The sequence below is a fragment of the Carcharodon carcharias genome, chromosome 13, assembly GCF_017639515.1.
Source record: "Carcharodon carcharias isolate sCarCar2 chromosome 13, sCarCar2.pri, whole genome shotgun sequence".
In the NCBI taxonomy this organism is placed as follows: Eukaryota; Metazoa; Chordata; class Chondrichthyes; order Lamniformes; family Lamnidae; genus Carcharodon; species Carcharodon carcharias.
In genome coordinates, this window is record NC_054479.1 from 64,254,266 (window position 1) to 64,277,060 (window position 22,795).

At 43.1% G+C, this 22,795-nt stretch overlaps 1 protein-coding gene across 6 annotated transcripts in view; it reads left to right on the forward strand.

Moving 5' to 3' along the window:
- The first annotated feature begins 311 nt into the window (after positions 1-311).
- Positions 312-22,795, forward strand: part of klhl22 (kelch-like family member 22) — a 52,899-nt gene continuing 30,415 nt past the window's right edge. For 2 of the 6 annotated variants that reach the window (XM_041202400.1, XM_041202397.1), the window contains exons 1-3: positions 312-451; positions 3,879-4,147; positions 20,648-20,928. In XM_041202400.1, coding sequence (XP_041058334.1) covers positions 20,720-20,928 — 209 coding nt within the window. In that variant the 5' untranslated portion in view covers positions 312-451; positions 3,879-4,147; positions 20,648-20,719. Of the gene's footprint in view, positions 452-3,878; positions 4,148-6,361; positions 8,257-20,647; positions 20,962-22,795 lie in introns of those variants that run through there. The other 4 variants (XM_041202402.1, XM_041202398.1, XM_041202401.1 and 1 more) reach the window with 4 other exon arrangements.

A 22,795-nucleotide genomic window follows, 5' to 3' on the forward strand; every position in this document is an offset into this window, starting at 1 on the left:
CACAACAATTCTTCCCCCAGATGAGTATATTCAGTACCAGACACTGAACAGGGAGAACACATCAAAACACGGGATTAATATTTGCGATGAGATTGATTAATACGAGCTGATGCTGCCTGCAAAGACATGATGGGGAGTCCTATTTAATAAAGAAATAAAACATTGCTGACGCTCACACCAAAAATTCTGCCTTTCCCTACACATTTACTCGCTCTTCCCGCTCTGATGCGAACTTTCTGGAAGGGCGCCAACTGCCATCCTTCCCTCGGATACCCGCGTCACTGCCGCCATTTTGTGAGCGGAGAGGCGGAGGGAGGAAGGCAAAATGGCGACGGGCGGGCGGGCTCTGTCTAACCTGGCCCGGGAGAGGCTTGGGCTTTAGGGCCCATCTGATGGCATCCGTACCTTGTTAAACCCGTCATGACAAGAGTTATCTGTAATAAATCAAAAGGTAGGCGTTACTTATTAAGTTCTCACGAATGGCTTCGAAGTCAGTCTTGCCTCATTTTTTTCCAGTGGTTTAAAATGTAATTGTTATTTATGTATCTGTCAGTTTCCTCCCCCTCGCTTGTCTATCCTAAAGCATATGCAGTTTGTATCATTGTTGAACACACTTGAAGCAAAAAAAAATCATTAATTTTAATGGTTCGCATTGAAACAAATCTCAGCTGAGACCCTCTTAACTATTCAAATCTCCCCTTTTTAAACTCCTCCCATTGCTTTAACTATTTCCATCCCTTAAACCCATCATTCCAATAGCCCCTCCCATTCCTAAACCCCTCCCAATTACAAAATCCCTTCCATTCCCAATGCTCCACCTCACAACCCCTCCAATTCACATAACCTACCCATTGCCATTATCTCTCCCATTCCTGAACCCCTCCCACATAGTCCCTGTGAGGCATGGGGTTTAGCTTCCATATATATGTATGCTGATGAGAATCCTCCACCATCTCTTGTGTTGTGAAATAGATTGCTTCACATGCATACAAACAAACATACAAAAACATCACTCAGGAGGCCAGCTGGGCCATGTTGTTGTGATACCCTTATACATCAGTCAAGACACTCACCAGGTGCCATACAGTCTCCTAGGAGAGCTGAAAAACCAGAACACAAAGCAAGATCAATTATGGTGGAAAAATCTGGAACATTGCTTTCCAACATCCCTTTAGTGATTGAAACTGTCCAGGAAAGCACATTGACCATGATTTATATTTGTTGGTATCTGCCCAACCATGATTTGTATTTGTTGGTATCTGCCTCTCGTATGTTGAGATTTTCACCATAAACAGGAATGGATCAAACTCCCGCTTGAAGGCATGAGATGAATCAGAATTCAGCAGGTAACTTTTTCCATTAGTCAGTTAGGGATGGGCAATAAATGCTGGCTTAGCCAGTAACACCCACATCCCCTGAAGGAATAAAAAAAGGTTTGCTATTCTCTGGGAAAAGAACTACCTAACATCAAACCTATTACTGTAATTGATCAATGTCATAAACACCACCCGTTAACAGTGACTCCATCCACTACTGGGTGAAGCTTTGGTGTCACAGTTACAAGATCAGAAAATAAGAATGAGAGAAACCATTTGTCCCACCTGGATTCATCCATCTAGAAAGATCTTAATCTTTCCTCAAAAATAAATAGCTTCAGTTGTTTCTTGACAGGTTCCAGGAGACCTGTTCAGTATGTTGATCAATCTATGTGTGAAAAATAATTTTCTGACAGTTTTGTTTTGACAAAGAGCTGAACTTCAAATCCTAATCCCACTCATTGTCAAGACTTTTTATTTCCTCTTATGCCTTTGCTTGAGCCTGGAAAATGCTGAGACATCCTTGCTTTTGTCAGCCATAGCCTCAACCTCTCCATCATCTTCGTCTTCTCCTTGATTTTCTTACATGCTTACCTCCATACTTTAACTTGTCCACCGATATCCTTTACCACATTAATGCTGGATTTTTGTGAAGAAGACAGGAAGCGAGAGTTGGGAAAATTCCCAACTCCATAAACCCGTTTCCGTTCAGGAGGCCCCCGCCTGCTATATTTTTGTTCCCAGGAGGTGGGGGCGGGATGGAGTTGGGCCCGCCAGCTCTGGAGACGGGCCCGGGATGGCAGATAGTGATGCCAGCAGGCTAGAAGGTCAACCTCTATTTACTGGGACAATGGCCTAGTTGTAATCATGTAATGTGAGGTCCTTAAACCCTCAGCCCCTACCCACGCCATGTCCCCTCATATCTCCAATGCCCCCATGCATTCCATGCCCACCCATACATCCATCTCTCATGCTTTCTCCATATGCACAGCCCCTACCCACACCATGACCCCTCATATCTCCAATGCCCCCATGCGCTCCATGCCCACCCATATCTTCCACCTCCCATGCTTTCTCCGTATCCAATCTCTCAGTATCCACTATTTAGAAAATGACTGAGCCATTAGCAAGCCTATCAAATATTTTAGATGCTCATGAAACTGACAATATGCAAGGAAGTTCTGCTCAGCTTACAGCCACAAAAAAGTATCGGATCACAGCCATTCATTGTATCAGTGACAGAAAGCTATTATCCATTTTACACCTCTAATGACCTTGTATAATTAAAGACAAACAGGCATTGAAAAACCACCTCAAAGAAAGAATAACTTATAAACTATTTACTTAATAAAATTATGCCAGTCAAACAAAGCTATCATTCTCACTTGCAACTCTGTAAACATTGCCTGATAAACAAAGTGGATTAGTGATTCTTAGAGCTCAGTTAAGCATTCAGAATGAGGCCATCTGGCAATTGTATCCATAGAAGCAGAACCCCCTTCCAAATGGCCCATTCTGAATGCTTGACTAAGCTCCAAAATTATTAATCCACTTAATGTAATATTTACACAGCTATAGAGGGAAGTGATAGCTTTGTTTGAATGACATGTTTATTACTTTGTAATAACCAGATCTTTCTTTGAAGAGTTTTTTTTAAAAGCCTGTGTGTTTATTTACACAAGATTAAGAGGTGTGAAGTGGATAAAATAACTTTTTGTCATTAATATTATGAATGACTGATTGACAGCTTTATGAGAAGGTAAGAAGGGAATGTTGAAGAAATGTTGCTTCTTTTTGGTTCTTGCCTGGGGACTAGGGTTCCCCAGTGGTTCACAACTCCTCTGCGGTGCCGTGAATCATGTCTCCTAACAGAAGGGCCCGAATCCATCAAAATTGAAGGGGAGAGGAGGGGGAGGGTTGAAATGCCCATTCCTGCAAGGGTGGGTGCTGTGTTCAGGCTGGTTACCTGCACCCTTCTCCTGCATCAGGATAAGAATCCTGGAATTGGCTCCCTCCCGCCATTTTTAAAAGGCCTCCCAACTTGGCCCGATTCTAAGAAAAATCTGTGCCCAAGTCTCATTTGCTGAATGCAAAATCATCATTGACTCACTCTGATTTGATAGGGTTGATATAGAGAAACTATTCCATTTATGGACGAGGTCAGAACAAAGGTTACAAAAAATACAAAATTTCCACTAACAGATTTATTAAAGATTTTAGGAGGTAAAAACAAAATGCTGAACTTACCAACCAGGTCTGGCAGCATCAATGGAGTCAACATTTCAAGTCAATGACCTTCCATTGGAGGACTTTTAAAAAAAAACTGGTGAAAAAACAGTGCGACCACATGGAGCATTTGAAACATTGATGCATTTAAGGGGAGGCTGCATGATGCATGAGTTTGGAGGGAAATGGGGGCAGGATGGGAAGAGGCAACAAGAGTGGGAGGAGCTTCATGTGGAGTATAATCACTAACATAGACCAGTTGTGCAAAATGGCCTGTTTCTGTGCTGTGAATCTGATTGCATTTCTTTATATGGCTCTTGTGTGTTTTTTCCATAGCTTTGGCCATAATTAGTGAGCAACAGTATCTCAACTTCAGCTTCAGAGACCCAAATATATGCATCCTGGATGATGGAAGCTACAGCCTTTGGGAGGTCATATGACCAGTACACATGCATTAATCATGTCTGTATATCTAAACAATATGGGAAACACTGATGTGAGAATAGACCAGATATCGTCTCAAGGATGTCCTCTTGAATTTTAATGCTTCTTCAACTGTTTGAGGAAACAAAACGTTTAAAAATGACCATTCAGCATACACTGTGGTGAGCGTTTGAATTGATAAAATAGTTGATCTATTTCTGGTTTAGTGCCTCTGAACATTTGCTTGTAGCCTTAAAAAGAAAAACCGTTACTGTTGAAATAAACAGAAGGTGCCAGAAATATGCAGATCTATCAGCATCTGAAAAAGAGAAGAACGTTCATGTTTTACGTGGAGACTCTTTGTCAGATCTTGTGGTTGGGGTAGGTCTATGTCAATGTGGAACTTTAGATTTTAAATTTTAGAAGTGTAGCTTCAGAGGAAGCAGGGTCATACGGACTCGAAATGTTAACTCTGTTTCTCTCTTCACAGATGCTGCTCGACCTGCTGAGTTTTTCCAGCAGTTTCTGTTTTTGTTTCACTGGTAGCACTGTTACCTCTGAGTTAGAAAATTGTGTTCAAGTCCCACTCCAGGGATTTGATAATCTGATACTCTAATGCAGTACTGAGAAAGGTGCTGACTTTTGGATAAGACTATAAAAGGTGCAAGTTCTTTCTTTATATACAAGTATATCATAAGGAAAGAGATTTATTAAAGAGGTCATTATCTTATCAAGATTCTGAAGGGACTCAATAGGATAGACACAGATTGTTTCCACTGGTGGGGGAATCTAAAACCCAGGATCACAATCTTAGGATAAGGGGCCAATCATTTAGAACTGAGATGAGGAAAAATTAACTCACTCAAAGGGTTGTAACTCTTTGGAATTCTCTTCCCTAGAAGGCTGTGGATGCTCCATCATTGAATATATTTAAGACTAAGAAAGGAAGATTTTTGGTGTCTCAGGGAATTTGGGGAATGGACAGGAAAGTGGAGTTGAAGTCCAAGATCAGCCATGATCATATTGAATGGTGGGGCAGGCTTGACAGGCCATATGGTCTACTCCTGCTCCTACTTATTGTATTACCTGATGAAAACCACATTGTTGGTGCCTGTGCCTTGTACCCACATCCCATTCTTTAGAATTTCCTCCTTGATCCCCTCAGGCTCTCCAACCCCCTCTTTTCTTTTAGAACCTTGCTTAAACCCAATTCCTTAGCTAAGCTTTTAGTCACCCCACTTAATAGCTGCTGGCTCAATGCCCATTTTTCTTTGATTACATCTCTGCAAAGTGCTTTTGGATGTTTTTCCACATTAAAGGAGCTAGATAAATGCAGGCTGCTGTTGTTATTACAAGCTTATTGGGCAGCAGAGTGCACACTGACAGTCAGTGACCCAATGAAGTCCCACTCTGCCACCTGGGTTCAAAGCTACAATACCAAAATTTTCACCATAACAAATAAGCCTGAAAATTACCACTAGAAAATAAATGCTTATTGCACATCTGCAATATTTGTTTGCCACCTTTGCTGGCTGGTGCTTGATGTGGGTGGGATTGTGGAACAATTCCTCTGTGTAATGAGTGTTTCCCCCAAAATTGCTTAATGTATCAACAACATCCCAAAGAGAAATGGTCAAGTAGAATACTGAACTGAAGAAAAATACTGTTAAGCTCTCAGAACAAATTTTTCTTTGTACAACTTAGTGACATTTTATTATTTGATTGATAGTTTTAGTTTGAGACCTCATTTTCCTGTGTGTAAATATCCAATGGTCAACATACTTACAGTTTCCACCTTAGTTGTACTTCTGTTGGGCGGCCGCTTTCGGTTTAACCTCCATCTGGATTCTCCTGGTGTAGCTTAACTTCAATAAGTCTGCTGACTTGGTTGAAATGCATTTTAAAGGACAGCGATTGTTTTGTAGAGATGATGATTTCGAAAAACTTCTATTAACAAAGTTTCTAAAGTTAACCTGAAAAAGATGCTTTCATTTGTTCCAACTGATATCTGGGACCTGTTCCTTTAAGATTATATTTTGATACTAAATTGTGTAACACCAGTCCTATACATGTGGAGGTAATGGTGACTGACTAGTTTTGTTTTTCCATTTTCATTATTTTATGGTGAAGTATGATGGACTTAATTTTTTAACCAAATTGTTTCTCTTGATACTGATTTAAAAATCAGAGAATCATACAGCACAGCAAGGGGACACTCAGCTATTGTTGGTTCTTTGAAAAAGTTATCCAATGAGTTCCATTCCGCTTTCTCTTTCCCTATAGCTAAATATATATCTAATTCCCTTTTGAAAGTTACTGCTGTATCTGCTGCCACCACCCTTTTCAGGCAGTGTATATCAGATCACAGTAACTTTAGGAACAGGAATAGGCCATTCAGCCCCTCAGGCCTGCTCTTCCATTCAGTTCAATCATGGCTGATCTGTACCTGAACTCCATATGCCAATCTTTGTTCTATATCATTTGAAACCCTTGCTTAACAAAAGTCACTGTCATGAAAGCTTCAGTTATTCCAGAACCAACAGACTTTTGGTGGAGGGGTTAGAATTAGATAATTCTGAAATATTAAGAGGAAAATTACAAAGAATGTATTTTCTGTTTAAATGTTTTTTAAAAAAAATCTTGTTCAAAATATAAATGCCACATCACGTACGCAAAATATAAATGTCACCACATAACCCTTGCCTGGATGCTGCTGGGCAGTTCATGATGTTGTGTTCAGGTGCTGAGGTTGTAAAGCTGCTAACTGGCAGCTGGAGAATTAGGAGTGCCAGGGGTTTATGGGCATTCTGCCCCTGGTTTGCATCCAGTATTCATAGAGGAACTGAGTTCAGAGCCAGCTGCCATCAGTTCACACATAATTTACAATATTATGCCCTCTTCAAGTGAAGACATCAGGGAAATTTAGGTATAGCCCTACTCAGTGTGAAATAGGCACGAAGGATTTGCACTACTTTTCTCCTGCACTTCAGCTGATTTTTGGGGTGTTTTGGCCTGGTTGAAGGGGAAAATCTACATTTATATAGGGCCTTTTACAACCTCAAAATGTCTCCCAGCACATTACAACCAATAAAGTACTTCTGAAGTATATTCACTATTAAATTGTAAGAATGTGGCAACCAATTTGCACACAGCAAGGTTCCACAAACAGCAATGTGATAATAACTGAATAACCTGTTTTAGCGATTTTGGTTAATGGGTAAATATTGGCCAGGATACCAGGGAGAACTCCCATGATCTTTTTCACATTGGGCCTTGGGATCTTTTACATCCATCTGAGTTGGTAGATGGCACCTCGATTTAAAGTTTTATCAGAAAACTTGCATCTTTGGCAGTGCAGCACACTCCCTCAGTACTGCAATGAAGTGTCATCCTAGATTATGTCCTCAGTCTCTGGGGTGGAACTTGAACCCACAACCTTCTGATGCAGATGAATTTCCACCACTCACCATGGAAATGTTTTTGGTTTCTTAGGGAATATAGGGAGCAGGCAGAAAAGTGGAGTTGAGGCCAAAGATCAGCCATGATCATATTGAATAGCGGAAAAGACTCAACAAGCCATATGGTCTACTCCTGCTTCTATTTCTTATGTTCTTATGAAATCTGCAAAGGCCTTTTGGAAATTCTGGTTGATTTTTTTTCCCTCTTTATGCTGAGCACCGACCGAGTCCAATTGTAGTACCTTAACTCCTGTTCACCTCTCTATCCATCCCCCTTTCCACCTTTAAGACACTCCTTAAACCGGTGTCTTTGACAAAGCTTTCAGTCATCTGCCCTAATATTTCCTGATGTAGCTTTGTGTTGAATTATACTCAATTATATTCCTATGAAATGCCTTGGGACATCTTACTATGTTAAAGATTCAGTAGTAGTTGTTGATTGAGATCAGCTAATCTAACATTAATTAGGGTGAGAACCTGGGAAATTCCTGTAAGACTCAGATACTCATGGAATCACCTCACTTACCCATTGTGGGGAGGCCTTTATATATATTTTCTGTTTAAAGCTGTTGAAGCTAGGTAACCTCTGCTTTTAAGTATGACATTTAGGGATTGTTTACTCTTGAAAATCTTAAGCCATTATTCAGTTAAGTGGCTTAATTTTGTTTTTATACTGTTTGTGAAAGGAAAGTAAAAGTGAAACTGTCACTGGGTGTTTATCATAGTTAGGACTATTAGGGAACTTTGTGCAGACGAAGGTTCTTCCATATAGTTCTTCCTGTTCTCTGATGGTCAGTGTTGCACCGTATTGTAAAATGAAATTTACAACCATGGTACGTTTCTAGAATTACTGTTCACTGCTGGATAGTTTGAATAAGTTATGTGCCTTCTGTTCTGACTTTCTCCTGATTGTTGAAATAAGTGCTTGTCTGTCTGTCTTCAGTCTTCATGTGTTTTCATGATCATGGAATGATATAGCACAGAGGGAAGCTAATCGATCCATTGTGCCAGTGCTGGCTCTTCAAAGAGCTGTCCGCTTAGTCCCACCCCTTGCTCTTTACCCACAGCTTTGAATTTTTTCCTCCAAGTAATTATAAAATTTCATTTTGAAAGTTACAGTTGAACCTGCTTCCTTTCACTTGTGCATTCCTGATCGCAACAACTTGCTGAGTAACTTAAATCTTGCGAGCTTTGAATTCTCGGAGCCATCAGTGTGAGAAGTGACCTCAGGCTTTGACTGAAGTTTTGGTCACCTGTCCTAATATTTCTTTCTGTGGCTCTGTGTCACTTTTATGTGATAATGTTATTAGGAAAATGTCCCAAGATGTTTCACATGTTAAAAATGCCATATAAATGCAAGTTATTGTTGTTAAAACTGAATAAACCACGATTATAAAGCACTGGGGTAAAACCCAGCATAAGGGGGACAAGTGCAGCTTGCAAAGGTACTTGCTTCCCTGCCAGGTGTACTCTAGAACTGGGTCAGCAGGAAAGTACTATTAGGCAATCTTAACGCAGAGGGAGGATTATTTTTGGATCAATTATAGTCAACAGCCCCCTTACCTAATGAGTTACAGAAAGAAAAAAAGAGAAAACTATAGATTCTTGTAAAAACTATGTTTGAACGGGAAGCACTTTAAAGGCTTATTTTCTCCAGATAATCATATAAGGTTTACGACACAGAAAAAGGCCAGTTGGCCCATCGTGCCTGCGCTGGCCGAATAAATAACCCACCCAGCCTAACCCCTCTTTCCATTATTTGGTTCGCAGCCCTACATATTATGGCACTTCAGGTGCACATCCTGGTACCTTTTAAGCAAGGTGAAGTTTTCTGCCTCTACTACCCTTCAGTGAGTGAGTTCCAGACCCCAGCCACCCTCTGGGTGGAAAACATTTTCCTCATCTCCCCTCCAATCCTTCTACCAATCACTTTAAATCTGTGCCCCCAGTCACTGACCGCTCTGCTAAAGTAAATAGGCCCTTCCCATCCACTCTATCCAGGCCCCTCAATCAAATCTCTCATCAGCCTCCTCTGTTCCAAGGAGAACAACCCCAGCTATCCAATCTTTCCTCATAGCTACAATTTTCCCAGTCCTGGCAACATCCATGTAAATCTCCTCTATACCCTCACAAATGCAATTACATCCTTTCAATAAGCTTATGCAGTACTTAAGTTGTGCCATAACTAATGTTTTATTTAGTTCCCTGCACTTACATTCTATGCCTTGGCTAATAAAGGAAAAGATTCCACATGCCTTCTTAACCACCTTACATACCTATCCTGCTACCTTCAGGGATTTGTGGACATTCACTCTAAGGTCCCTTACTTTCTCTACACCTCTCAGTATCCTCCCATTTATTCCTTTGCCTTGTTTGACCACCACAAACCCATCACTTCACTCTTCTCTGGGTTGAATTTCATTTGCCACTTTTCTGCCCACCTGACCAGTCCATTGATATCTTCCTACAGTCTACGGCTATTCTCCTCACTATCAACCATGCACCCAATTTGTCGTCTGCAAACTTCTAGATCATTCTCCCTTTGGACATTTACATTCAAGTCATTAATATATACCACAAAAAGCAGGATACCCAGTACTGAGCCCTGTGGAACCCCACTGGAAACCTAGTCACAAAAACACCCATCAACAATTATCCTTTTCCTGCCACTGAGTGAATTTTGTATCCAACTTGCTACGTTCCTCTGGATTCCATGGGCTTTTAATTTTTTTAAGTCTGCCATGTGGGACCTTGTCAAAAGCCATGCCAAAATCTATGTAGACCACACCAACTACATTACTTCCATCAATCCTCCTTGTTACTTCCTCAAAAATTCAATCAAGTTAATCAGACACGACCTTCCCTTAACAAATCCATGTTGACTATCCTTGATTAATCCGTGCCTTTCTAAGTGACATTTTATCCTGTATCAGAATTGATTCCAATAATTTTCCCGCCACTGAGGTTAGGCTGACTGGCCAGCCTGTAGCTATTCAGTCCATTCCTTGCTCCTATTTTAAACAAAGGTACAACGTTAGCAGACCTCCAGTCTTCTGGTACCACATCTGTATCCAGTGAGGATTGGAAAATGATGGCCAGACGTTCTGCTGTTTTCTCCCTGGCTTCTTTTAACAGTCTGGGGTACACTATCCGACCCTGGTGATTTATCTGCTTTCAAGGATGCAAATTCCCTTAATACTTCCTCTCTTCCTATGTTTATCACACCTAATCCTTCACACTCCTAACTACAATGTCTGCATTGTTCCTCCCTTTTGTGAAGGCAGTCACAAAATATTCATTAAGAACCACACCCACATCCTCTGCCTTCAGACACAAGGTTACCTTTCTGTTCTTTTATGGATCCTACTTTTTCCTTAGTTATCCTCTTAGTCTTAATGAATTGATAAAACATCTGAGTTTATCTTGATTTTGCTTGCCAATATTCTTTCATGCCATCTCTTTTGCTTTCCCTATTTCCTTTTTGATTTCACCCCTCGCAGTTTCTATACTCCTCTTGGCTTTCTGTAGTATTGAGTTCTCAGTGCCTAACATGAGCTTTCCTTTTATGCCTTATCTTACCCTGTAAGCTTGACATCCAAGGGACTCTATTTGGCTGTACTACCCTTCTTCTTTGTGGGAACATGTGTAAGCTTGGATTTCCCCTTTGAACACCTCCCACTAGTCTGACACTGATTTACCTTCAAGTAGCTGTTTCCAGTACAATTTTGCTAAATCACTTCTCAGCTTAGTAAAATTGGCTTTACCCCAACATACAACTTTAATTCTTGTTCTATTTTTGTCCTTTTCCATAATTATGTTAAAAGTAACTTTATGACCACTGCCACCAAAATGCTCCCCACTGCCACTCCTTTCACCTGACCAGCTGGCCAATTTAAAACTAATGTTAAAACTAATCCAGAATTGTGCCCTCTCTTGTTCTACTTGCTACATACCAGCTAAAAGAGTTCTCCTGAATCGTCCTAAGAATTATATTCCCTCCATTCCTTTCACACTAAAACAATCCTGGTTAATATTGGGGTAGTTAAAATCCTCACTATTATATACCTATAGTTTTTGGTCTTCCATCTCCATGACTGGGGGGTCTATAGTACACTTCCAGTAGTGTGACTGCCCCTTTTTTGTTCCTAAGGGGAGACGATGGCATAGTGGTATTGTTGCTGGATTAGTAATCCAGAAACCCAGGGTAATGCTTCGGGAACCTGGGTTCAAATCCCACCACGGCAGATGATGGAATTTGAACTCAATAAAAATCTGGAATTAAAAGTCAAATGATGACCATGAAACCATTGCCGATTGTTGCAAAAGCCCATCTGGTTCACTAATGCCCTTTAGGGAAATCTGTAGTCCTACAAGTGACTCCAGACCTACAGCAATGTGGGTTGACTCTTAAAATGCCATCTGAAATGGTCTACCAAGCCACTCAGTTGTAACAAACCACTACAAAGCCACAAAAAATGAATGAAACTTGATGGACCACCCAGCACCATAAACGACAATGGCAGTTTCAGCCCTGTCGACCCTGCAAAGTGCTCCTTACTAACTTCTGGGGGCTAGCGCCAAGATTAAGAGAGTTGTCTCACAGACTAGTCAAGCAACAGCCTGACAGTCATCCTCAGAGAATCATACCTTACAGACAATATCCCAGACACCACCATCATCATCACTGGGAATGTCCTGTTCCACTGGCAGGACAGGCCCAGCAGAGCTGGCGGTGGTGGCACAGTGGTATACAGCCAGGAGGGAGTTGCCCTGAGTCCTCAACATCAACTCCTGACCCCATGACGTCTCATGGCATCAGGTCAAACCTGGGCAAGGAAACCTCCTGCTTATTACAACGTGCCGCCCTCCCTCAGCTGATGAATCAGTGCTCCGCCATGTTGAACACCACTTGGAGGAAGCACTGAGGGTGGCAAGGGCACAGAATGTAATCTGGGTGGGGGACTTCAATGTCCATCACCAAGAGTGGCTTGGTAGCACCACTACTGGCCGAGTCCTAAATGACATAGCTGCTTGAGGGAGCCTGTGGCAGATGGTGAGGGAAACAACAAGAGGGGAAAAAAACATACTTGACCTCATCCTCACCAACCTGTTTGCCACAGATACATCTGTCCATGACAGTATTGGTAGGAGTCATTGTGGAGACGAAGTCCTGCCTTCACATTAAGGATACCCTCCATCGCGTTGTGTGGCACTACCACCATACTAAATGGGATAGATTTCAAACAGACCCAACAACTCAAGACTGGACATCCATGAGGCGCTGTGGGCCACCAGCAGCAGCAGAATTGTACTCAAACAAAATCTGTATCCTCTAGGCCCAGCATATCCCCCACTCTGCCATTACCTTCAAGCCAGGGAATCAACTCTGGTTCAAAGAGTGTAGGAGGTCATACCTAAAAAATGAGGTGTCAACCTGAAGCTATAACACAGGACTACTTGTGTGCCAAACAACATAAGCAGCAGGTGATAGAGCCAAGCGATCCCACAACCAACAGATCAGATCTAAGCTCTGTAGTCCTGCTACATCCAGTTGTGGATGGTGGTGGCCAATTAAACAGTTCACTGGAGGAGGAGGTTCCACAAATATCCTCAATGATGGAGGAGCCCAGCACATCAGTGCAAAAGATAAGGCTGAAGCATTTGCTACAATCTTCAGCCAGAAGTGCCGAGTGGTTAATCCATCTTAGCCTCCTCTGGAGCTCCCCAGCATCACAGATGACAGTCTTCAGCCAATTAGCTTCACTCCACATGTTATCAAGAAATGGGTGAAGGCACTGGATACTGCAAAGGCTATGGGCACTGACAATATTCCGGCAATAGTACTGAAGACTTGTGCCCCTCGTGAAGCTGTTCCAGTACAACTACGACACTGGCTTCTACCCAGCTATATGGAAAATTGCCCAGGCATGTCCTGTACATAAAAAGCAGGACAAATCTAACCCAGCCAATTACCACCCCAGTCTACCCTCCATCATCAGTAAAGTAATGGAAGGAGTCAGCAACAGTGCTATCAAGCGGCACTTGGTTAGCAATAACCTGCTCACTAACACCCAGTTTTGGTTCTGCTAGAGCCACTTAGCTCCTGACTTCATAGTCTTGGTTCAAACTTGGACAAAAGAACTGAACTCCCGAGGTGAGGTGACAGAGTGACTGCCCTTGTCATCAAGGCCGCATTTGACACCGTGGCATCAAGGAGCCCTAGCAAAACTGGAGTCAGTGGGAATCAGGGTGAAAATTCTCCACCGGTTCGAGTCATACCTAGCACAAAGGAAAATGGTTGTGGTTCTTGGAGGTCAGTCATCTCAGCTCCAGGACATCACCTCAGGAGTTCCTCAGGGTAGCGTCATCAGCCCAACCATCTTCAGCTGCTTCATCAATCACCTTCCTTCCATCGTTAGGTCAGAAGTGAGGATGTTTGCACAACGTTCAACATTGGCGACTCCTGAGACACTAAAGCAGTCCATGTCCAAATGCAGCAAGACCTGGACAATATCCAGGCTTGGGCTGACAAGTGGCAAGTAACATTCACGCCACACAAGTGTCAGGCAATGACCATCTCCAACAAGAGAGAATCCAACCATTGCTCTTTGATAAAAGCTTGTTAAGCTTGTTGTGGGCAAAGAAATAGACAAGTTGCAAAAAGATGTTTTGGATTGGGGGAAAGCAGATTTTAGTAAAATAAGGCAGGATCTGGCCAAGGTAGACTGGGAACAGCTACTTGTGGGGAAATCTACAGAGAAGCAGTGGGGGTCAGGAGGGGGGGGATGTTCAAAAAGGAAATGGGGAGGGTACAGGCTCAACATGTTCTCTAGGATCATAGGAAGGAGTAACAAGCCCAGAAAACCATGGATGACCAGAGATATTCAGGATACGATGAGAAAGATAAAAGAGGGGCTTTTAGCAGGTACAAGGGGAACAAATCAGCGGAGGCATTAGTGGAGTACAAAAAGTGCAGGGTGGAGCTTAAGAAAGCAAAGAGGGGATATGAGAAAGCTCTGGCTGGTAAAAGTAGGGAAAATTCCAAGACATTCTATAAGTATATCAATGGGAACAGGATAACCAGGGAAAGAGTAGGGCCCATTAGGACCAAGGGGGTAATCTATGGGGTGGAGCCAGAGGACATCGGTAGAGTGTTGAATGAATACTTCACATCCGTCTTCACCCAAGAGAATGAGGATGAAGGTATGGAACTCGGGGAGAGGGACTGCAAGGTTCTTGAGCAAATTGATATAGGGAGTGACAAGGTGTCGGAGATGTTGGCAGGCTTAAAAGTGGACAAACCTCCAGGTCCAGATGATTTGTATCCCAGACTGCTGAGGGAGGCAAGGGAGGAGATTACAGGGGCTCTGACCCAAATTTTTAATTCCTCTCTGGTCACAGAGGGAGGTGCCAGAGGACTGGAGAACAGCTAATGTGGTTCCGCTATTTAAGAAAGGATGTAGAGATTAGCCAGGGAACTACATACCAGTATGTCTCACGTTGGTGGTAGGGAAACTATTGGAGAAAGTTCTGAAGGAGAGAATCTATCTCCACTTGGAGAGGCAAGGTTTGATCAGGGATAGACAGCATGGCTTTGTCAGAGGGAGGTCATGCCTAACAAATTTGACTGAATGTTTTTGAGGAGGTGACTAGGTGTGTAGATGAGGGTAGTGCAGTTGATGTAGTTTATGTGGATTTCAGCAAAGCCTTTGACAAGGTCCCACATGAGATTTATAAAGAAGGCAAATGCACACGAGATACAGGGTAATTTGATAAGCTGGATTAAAATTGGCTTAGCCATAGGAGAAAGAGGGTGATGACAGAAGGCTACTTTAGTGACTGGAAGCCAGTGTCCAGTAGCTTACCACAGGGATCTGTGCTGGGTCCCCTATTATTCTTCATTTATATAAACGACATAGATGACTATGTGGGGGGTAGGATTAGTAAGTTTGTGGTTGACACAAAGATTGGCCGGGTGGTTAACAGTGAGGTTGAGTGTCTTGGGCTACAGGAAGATATAGGCTTGGCCTAAATAGCCAAGTGGTTATGGTACTGGGCTTGTAACCCCAAGATCAAGAGTTCCAATCTCACAATGGCAAACTATGAAACAATGTAACTTCATCTGAATAGGAACAGATGGAAACATGTTTGTACTCGAAAGAGTTACAGGAAGATATAGACGGGATGGTCAAATGGGCATATAAGCGGCAGATGGAATTTAACCCTGAAAAGTGTGGAAGGAGTAATTTGACAAGGAAGTATTCAATGAACGGCATGACATTAGGAAGTTCTGAGGAACAAAGGGACCTTGGCGTGTGTGTCCATAGATCTCTGAAGGCGGAGGGGAATGTTAGTGGGGTGGTGAAAAAGGCAGATGGGACACTTGTCTTTATCAACCAAGGCATAGATTACAAAAGTAGGAGGTCATGTTGGAGTTGTATAGAACCTTGGTGAGGCCACAGCTGGAGTACTGTGTGCAGTTCTGGTCGTCACATTATAGGAAGGATGTGATTGCACTGGAGGGGGTGCAGAGGAGATTAACCAGGATGTTGCCTGGGATGAAACATTTAAGTTATGAAGAGAGGTTGGATAGACTTGGGTTGTTTTCATTGGAGCAGAGGAGACTGAGGGGCGACCTGATCGAAGTGTACAAGATTATGAGGGGCATGGACAAGGTGGATAGGGAGCAGCTGTTCCCCTTAGTTGAAGGGTCAGTCACAAGGGGACATTAGTTCAAGGTGAGGAGCAGGAGGCTTGGGGGGGCAGGGGGATGTGAGGAAAACGTTTTTACCCAGAGGATGGTGACAGTCTGGAATGCACTCCCTGGGAGGGTGGTGGAGGCGGGTTGCCTCACATCCTTTAAAAAGTACCTGGATGAGCACTTGGCATATCATAACATTCAAGGCTATGGGCCAAGTGCTGGTAAATGGGATTAGGTAGGTAGGTAGGTAGATCAGGTGTTTCTCATGTGTTGGTGCAGACTCAATGGGCTGAAGGGCCTCTTCTGCACTGTGTGATTCTGTGAAAAGCAAAATACTGCAGATGCTGGAAATTTGAAACAAAGACAAATTGCTGGAAAAGCTCAGCAGGTCTGACAGCATCTGTGGAGAGGAAAACGGAGTTAATGTTTGGAATCCATATGACTCTTCATTAGAACTAAAGAGAAATTGAAATGTGGTGAAATATAAGCTGTTTAAAGGGGGTTGGACAGGTGAAGCTGAATGGAGGACCAGTGATAGGTGGAGGCAAAGGAGAGATTGCCTCTTGATGTCCAATGACATTATCACTGAATCTCCCACCATCTACATCCTGGGGGTTACCATTGATCAGAAACTGAACTGGATTAGCCATAAAATTACTGTGGCTACAAGAGCAGGTCAGAGGCTAGGAGTTGTGCGACAAGTAACTCACCTCCTGACTCCCCAAATCCTGCCCACCATCTACAAGGCACAAGTCAGGAGTATGATGGAATACTCTCCACTTGCCTGGAGGAATGCAACTCCCCCAAGCTTGACATCATCCAGGACAAAGCAGCCCGCTTAATTAGCACCACATCCACAAACATTCACTCCCTCCACCAGCAATGTACTGTAGCAGCAGTGTGTACCACTAACAAGTTGCACTGCAGGAATTCACCAAGGCTCCTTTGACAGCACCTTCCAAACTCACGATCACTACCATCTAGAAGGACAAGGACAGCAGATAGATGGGAACACCACCATCTGGAAGTTCCCCTCCAAGTCACTCACCATCCTGACTTGGAAATATATCGCCGTTCCTTCACTGTCACTGGGTCAAAATCCTGGAATTCCTTACCTAACAGCACTGTTGGTGTACCTACACCACATGGACTGCAGCGGTTCAAGAAGGCAGCTCACCACCACCTTCTCAAGGGCAGTTAGGGATGGGCAATAAATGCTGGCCTAGCCAGTGAAGGCCACATCCATGAATTAGATTTTTAAAAATCCAAATGACTCAATTGTGATGCTTCTAACATATCATCCCTCCCCAAACTGTAACTGCTTCTCTAACCAAAATTGCTCCTTCTTATCCCCCTCTCTATCTTGTCTGAAAACCCTGTAAGAGCCGCCATTCCTGTCCCTCTTTAAGCCATGTCTCTGTATTGCTACATTGTCATACTACCAGATTTGTATTTGTGCCCTCAACTCATCTGCTTTATTTGTTATACTTGCATTGAAGTATAAGAGAACTGCCAAACTTATTTTTTTATTCTCTAACCTTTGTTTCCTCTGCCTTCCAGACTTGCTCATTAATTTTCTACCTTCCATTTCCAATTTTGCTCCATCTGAGTTTACCCTCAGATTCTCCTGCCAAACTAGTTTAGACCCTGCCTAACAGCATTTGCAAATCTCCTGGCGAGGATATTGGTCCCGGCCAATTGAAGTGCAAACTGTTCAGCTTGTATAGGCCCCATCTCCCCAAGAGCTGGTCCCAGTGCCCCAGGAATCTGAAGCCCTCCCTCCTGCAACATCTCTCCAGCCAAATATTGATCAGCTTAACCTCCTATTCCTATGCTCACTAGCACAAGGCTCTGGGAGTAATCCAGAGATTACTAACTCAGATCTTGCTTTTTAATGCCTTACCCAGGCCCCTAAAATCTGCTTTCATGACCTCTTCCCTCCTATGTTGTTCATACCAATATGAACCAAAACCTCTGGCTGTTGAGCCTCCCACATAAGAATGTCCTACAGTCGGTCTGTGACATCCGTGATCCTGGCATGAGGGAGGCAATCTACCATCCTGGAGTCACTTCTACTGCTGTAGAAACACCTGTCTAACCCCCTAACTATCAAATCCCCTACCACTATTTCTTTTCCATTCTTCTTCCTTCCTGTGCAACTGAGCCACCATGGTTCCCCAAACCTGGCTGTTGCCTCATACCTCTGAGAAACCAACACCCTCACCAGTGTCCAAAATGGTAAACCGGTTCATGAGCAAAATAGACTCAGAGGACTCTTGCATTATCTGCCAGCCCTCCTAGACTTTTGTGGTCACCCATTCCCTCTTTGCTTTCATGTTCTTAACCTATGTTGTGTTCATCTCCCTAGTCATGTATTCCTCAGCCTCATGGATATGTCAAAGTGACTCCAGCCACCACTTGAGTTCCAAAACCTGGAGCTCAAGTTTCTGCAGCTGGTGATACTTACTGCAGACATATTCATCAAGGCCACATGAAGTGTCCACAGCTTCCCACATACCATAGGAGCCCAGGCATACCTTAAATTTACTTTTAAACTAGTTGATAGTAGAATTACAGACTTACACTCACCAATCAGCTCCTTCTGTTCTCCTGCAGGTAATTAAGGGTTATTTAGAACTTTTATGTTTTACTTCTGCACAGCACATTCTATTATTCCCCCATATGGATACTTACTGACCAATCAGCTTATGAGTTGAGTTGCACTCTCCTAGCTTGGAGACAAAGGAAAAATACTCACTAACTAGTGGAGGCTGAAAAGAAAGGAGCATCTCCTTCACCAAACTCCCTCACATTCAATTTCTCTCAACTATGTGCCCAAACTGCACCCCAGACCTCTGTATTTATACTATCTAAAACTTGAAATGAGTCTGCTACAGCTGCAGAAACCAGATTAAACTAGTTCCCTATTTAACTACTTACAGCTGTTCTCCAGTAGAGAGTTTGTTTATCCCTGTTTAAGACTTGAAGAAACTTAAACTTAAATAGTAAATTTTGCTTAAATGCAAAATGCAAACAAGAGTAAATTTTAGAAAGAGACCCTTGAGATTCCCTCACTCACCAAACTCCCAGCTTCACACTCTATGCCCAAACTGTACTCCTAGATGTTTGTAATAAGCAATGTGGGTTGTCTTTACAATACCTGATAAAGATTCCCTAATGGGAAAAGGCAGGGCCATTCTGCACTTAAGCCGATTTAAGCACTGATATCAGTACAGAACAGTACTCTCTCTGGGCTTGGGATGGGAAGTTCAGCAAGGTCCTAGCTCCTGATCACTGTGTTTTTGGCCCCTAGTGACTTTACTTGAATTTCAAATGAGGATCTTCCCAGTTGCAATGCCTCCCATGGTTGAGAGGCTCATACGTTTATGGTAAGGTAATAGAGGACAGGTGACAGATGCTTGTGGGCCATAAAACTCATTAGGAGTTGACACCTTCAAGAAAGGAGAGGACAGTAATAAAAATGCTGAGTTTATTGGAGTGATGGGGTTTCCTGTATGTATCCTAGTTGACTTCATGGAGGCTGAATAGGGTACCGTGAAGTAAAACCTCATACCTGTACTGTGTGGATTATAGCAGATGTCACAGTTTAAAGGCAATCTTTCCAACATCTAGTTTAAGGATAATAATGATAAAAAGTTACAGCTTATGATGTTGGAGTGAAAGGACCCTTGATGCCTCAGTGCATTACAAGGTGTTGTGCTGAGCCATACAGTGCAGGAAAGTCCCAGGTACATCCCTGCCTTTACTGATCTGATATAATTGGTACAGCAGGGAGCAATACGTTTACCTAGGTATCCACTGAATATCAATACTCAAGGTCAGCTGGGCTCCTGCTTTTTCATAGACAAGGAAATGTGAGAGTGTTGGGTAAGGACAAGATAGGGCTCACATAGTGGGATGAAAGAATAGGGGCAAAGTTGGCGTCAACCAGGATACTTTGTGATGGAGAGGATCAGAGTTGGAAGTTCAGCTCAGGTTGAGATGTGACACTGAGGTTTCAAAATGTATGGTTCAGCCTGAGACAGTGGCCAGAAAGAGGAATGGAATCATTAGCTAGGGAAAAATTGCTATTTGGCTTTCACTAACCCCATCTTTATACCCTTCTCTCTCCCTTGCTCCACTATTTTCTGCCTGCCTCTCCCTGAGGTAATGACTCGTGCAAGATAGCAACTGTACTAGAATACCCCTCTCACAGCTATACTTTGGTCTGTCTAAAGTATTTGGTCACATGAAGGACTGTTTGAGGCATCCTTGACATAGTCTTCATTAGGATGACCACAGGTGCCCTTTTCCAATAGGGGTTAAATAATAATGGCTAGGTGTTGATGCTTATTTTCCATCCTCACTAACCCAAGGCATCAGTCCTCTTGGCTACAATCAGGTAACTAACTCAGAAAAGACAAATCCAGAGATAATTCTGGTTTTAATTTGTGACATTCCAACAACACATGCCTGGTTTCTGACCTGCTGAATGATTTTGGGGCATTTTCAATATTTTTCAGAAGAGTCAGTGTGTAAAGCTGTCTGTTGGCAAAACATTTTCCTGAAGGATGGGTGTCATTGGCAGCATTTGAATGACCATGGCAGAAGAGCACGAGGACAAACAGAAAAGTCAGAAAAAAGTGAGCCAGACCTATCAGAGCTCGGCACATTCCCAGTCTCTGCTCAATGGACTAGTCGCACTCCGAAACAGTGCAAGCCTATTTGATGTTACACTGATCGTAGAGGGGAAGTCCATCGAAGCTCACCGCATACTTCTGGCAGCATCATGTGACTATTTTAGGTACTGCACATGTCTCATGTAGTGTGGTTGTAGGTATGTGTTTGGTGTTCTTTGTGTTCGGGGGTGGATTTCTTTGTGTGTGTATGCGTGTGTGAGATTGGGTGTTTGGGAATGTTTGTGTGTTTTGGGGAGAATTTGCATGTTTGGGAGTGTGCATTTTGGATGTGCGTTTGATGGTAGGTGGGTTTTTGAAGTTGTGTATGGGTGGCTTTTGGAGAGTCCATGTTCATGGTATGTATGAGTGGTTTGTGTGTCTGTTTTTGAGAGGGAAGGGTTTTTGGGACTGGGTCTGTGTATTTGAGAATGTATGTTTGAGGGGGTGGGAATGTATGTTTGAGGAGGACTGGAAAATGTAACCCCCCCCCCCTGTTTAAGAAGGGAGTGAGGCAAAAGACGGGAAATTACAGGCCGATTAGCCTTACCTCGGTCGTTGGTAAGATTTTAGAGTCCATTATTAAGGATGAGATTTCAGAATACCTGGAAGTGCATGGTAAAATAGGGCAAAGTCAGCATGGTTTTATCAAGGGGAGGTCATGCCTGACAAATCTGTTAGAATTCTTTGAGGAGGTAACGAGCAGGTTAGACAAAGGAGAGCCAATGGATGTTATCTACTTGGACTTCTAGAAGGCCTTTGACAAGGTGCCGCACAGGAGGCTGCTCAGTAAGATAAGAGCCAATGGTGTTAGAGGCAAGGTACTAGCATGGATAGAAGATTGGCTGTCTGGCAGGAGGCAGAGAGTGGGGATAAGGGGGTCCTTCTCAGGATGGCAGCCGGTGACTAGTGGAGTTCGGCATGGGTCAGTGTTGGGACCACAACTTTTCACTTTATACATTAATGATCTAGATGAAGGAATTGAGAGCATCCTGGCTAAGTTTGCAGATGATACAAAGATAGGTGGAGGGACAGGTAGTATTGAGGAGGCAGGGAGGCTGCAGAAGGATTTGGACAGTTTAGGAGAATGGGCAAAGAAGTGGCAGATGGAATACAACGTGGGGAAGTGTGAAGTCATGCACTTTGGTAGGAAGAATAGAGGCATAGACTATTTTGTAAATGGGGAGAGAATTCAGAAATCTGGAGTGCAAAGGGACTTGGAAGTCCTAGTCCAGGATTCTCTTAAGGTTAACTTGCAGGTTGATGTGGTAGTTAGGAAGGCAAATGTAATGTTGGCATTTATTTCAAGAGGACTAGAATATAAAAGCAGAGATGTGCTGCTGAGGTTTTATAAGGCTCTGGTCAGACCACATTTAGAATATTGTGAGCAATTTTGGGCCCCATATCTCAGGAAGGATATGCTTGCCCTGGAGAGGGTCCAGAGGAGGTTCACGAGAATGATCCCAGTAATGAAAGGCTTAACATATGAGGAACGTTTGAGGACTCTAGGTCTATACTTGATGGAGTTTAGAAGGATGAGGGGGGATCTGATTGAAACTTACAGAATACTGAAAGGCCTGGGTAGAGTGGACGTGGGGAAGATGTTTCCATTAGTAGGAGAGACTAGGACCCGAGGGCACAACCTCAGAGTAAAGGGAAGACCTTTTAGAACAGAGTTGAGGAGAAACTTCTTTAGCCAGAGAGTGGTGAATCTATGGAATTTGTTGCCACAGAAGGTTGTGGAGGCCAGGTCATTGAGTGTATTTAAGACCGAGATAGATAGATTCTTGATTGGTAAGGGGATCAAAGGTCACGGGGAGAAGGCGGGAGAATGGGGTGGAGAAACTTATCAGCCATGATTGAATGGCGGAGCAGACTTTATGGGCCGAATGGCCTAATTTCTGCTCCTATGTCTTATGGTCTTATGGTCTTATGGGTGTGTGTATGTTTGTGGGTGGGTATGTTTTTGAAGGGTTGTGTGTTTGTCAGTGTATG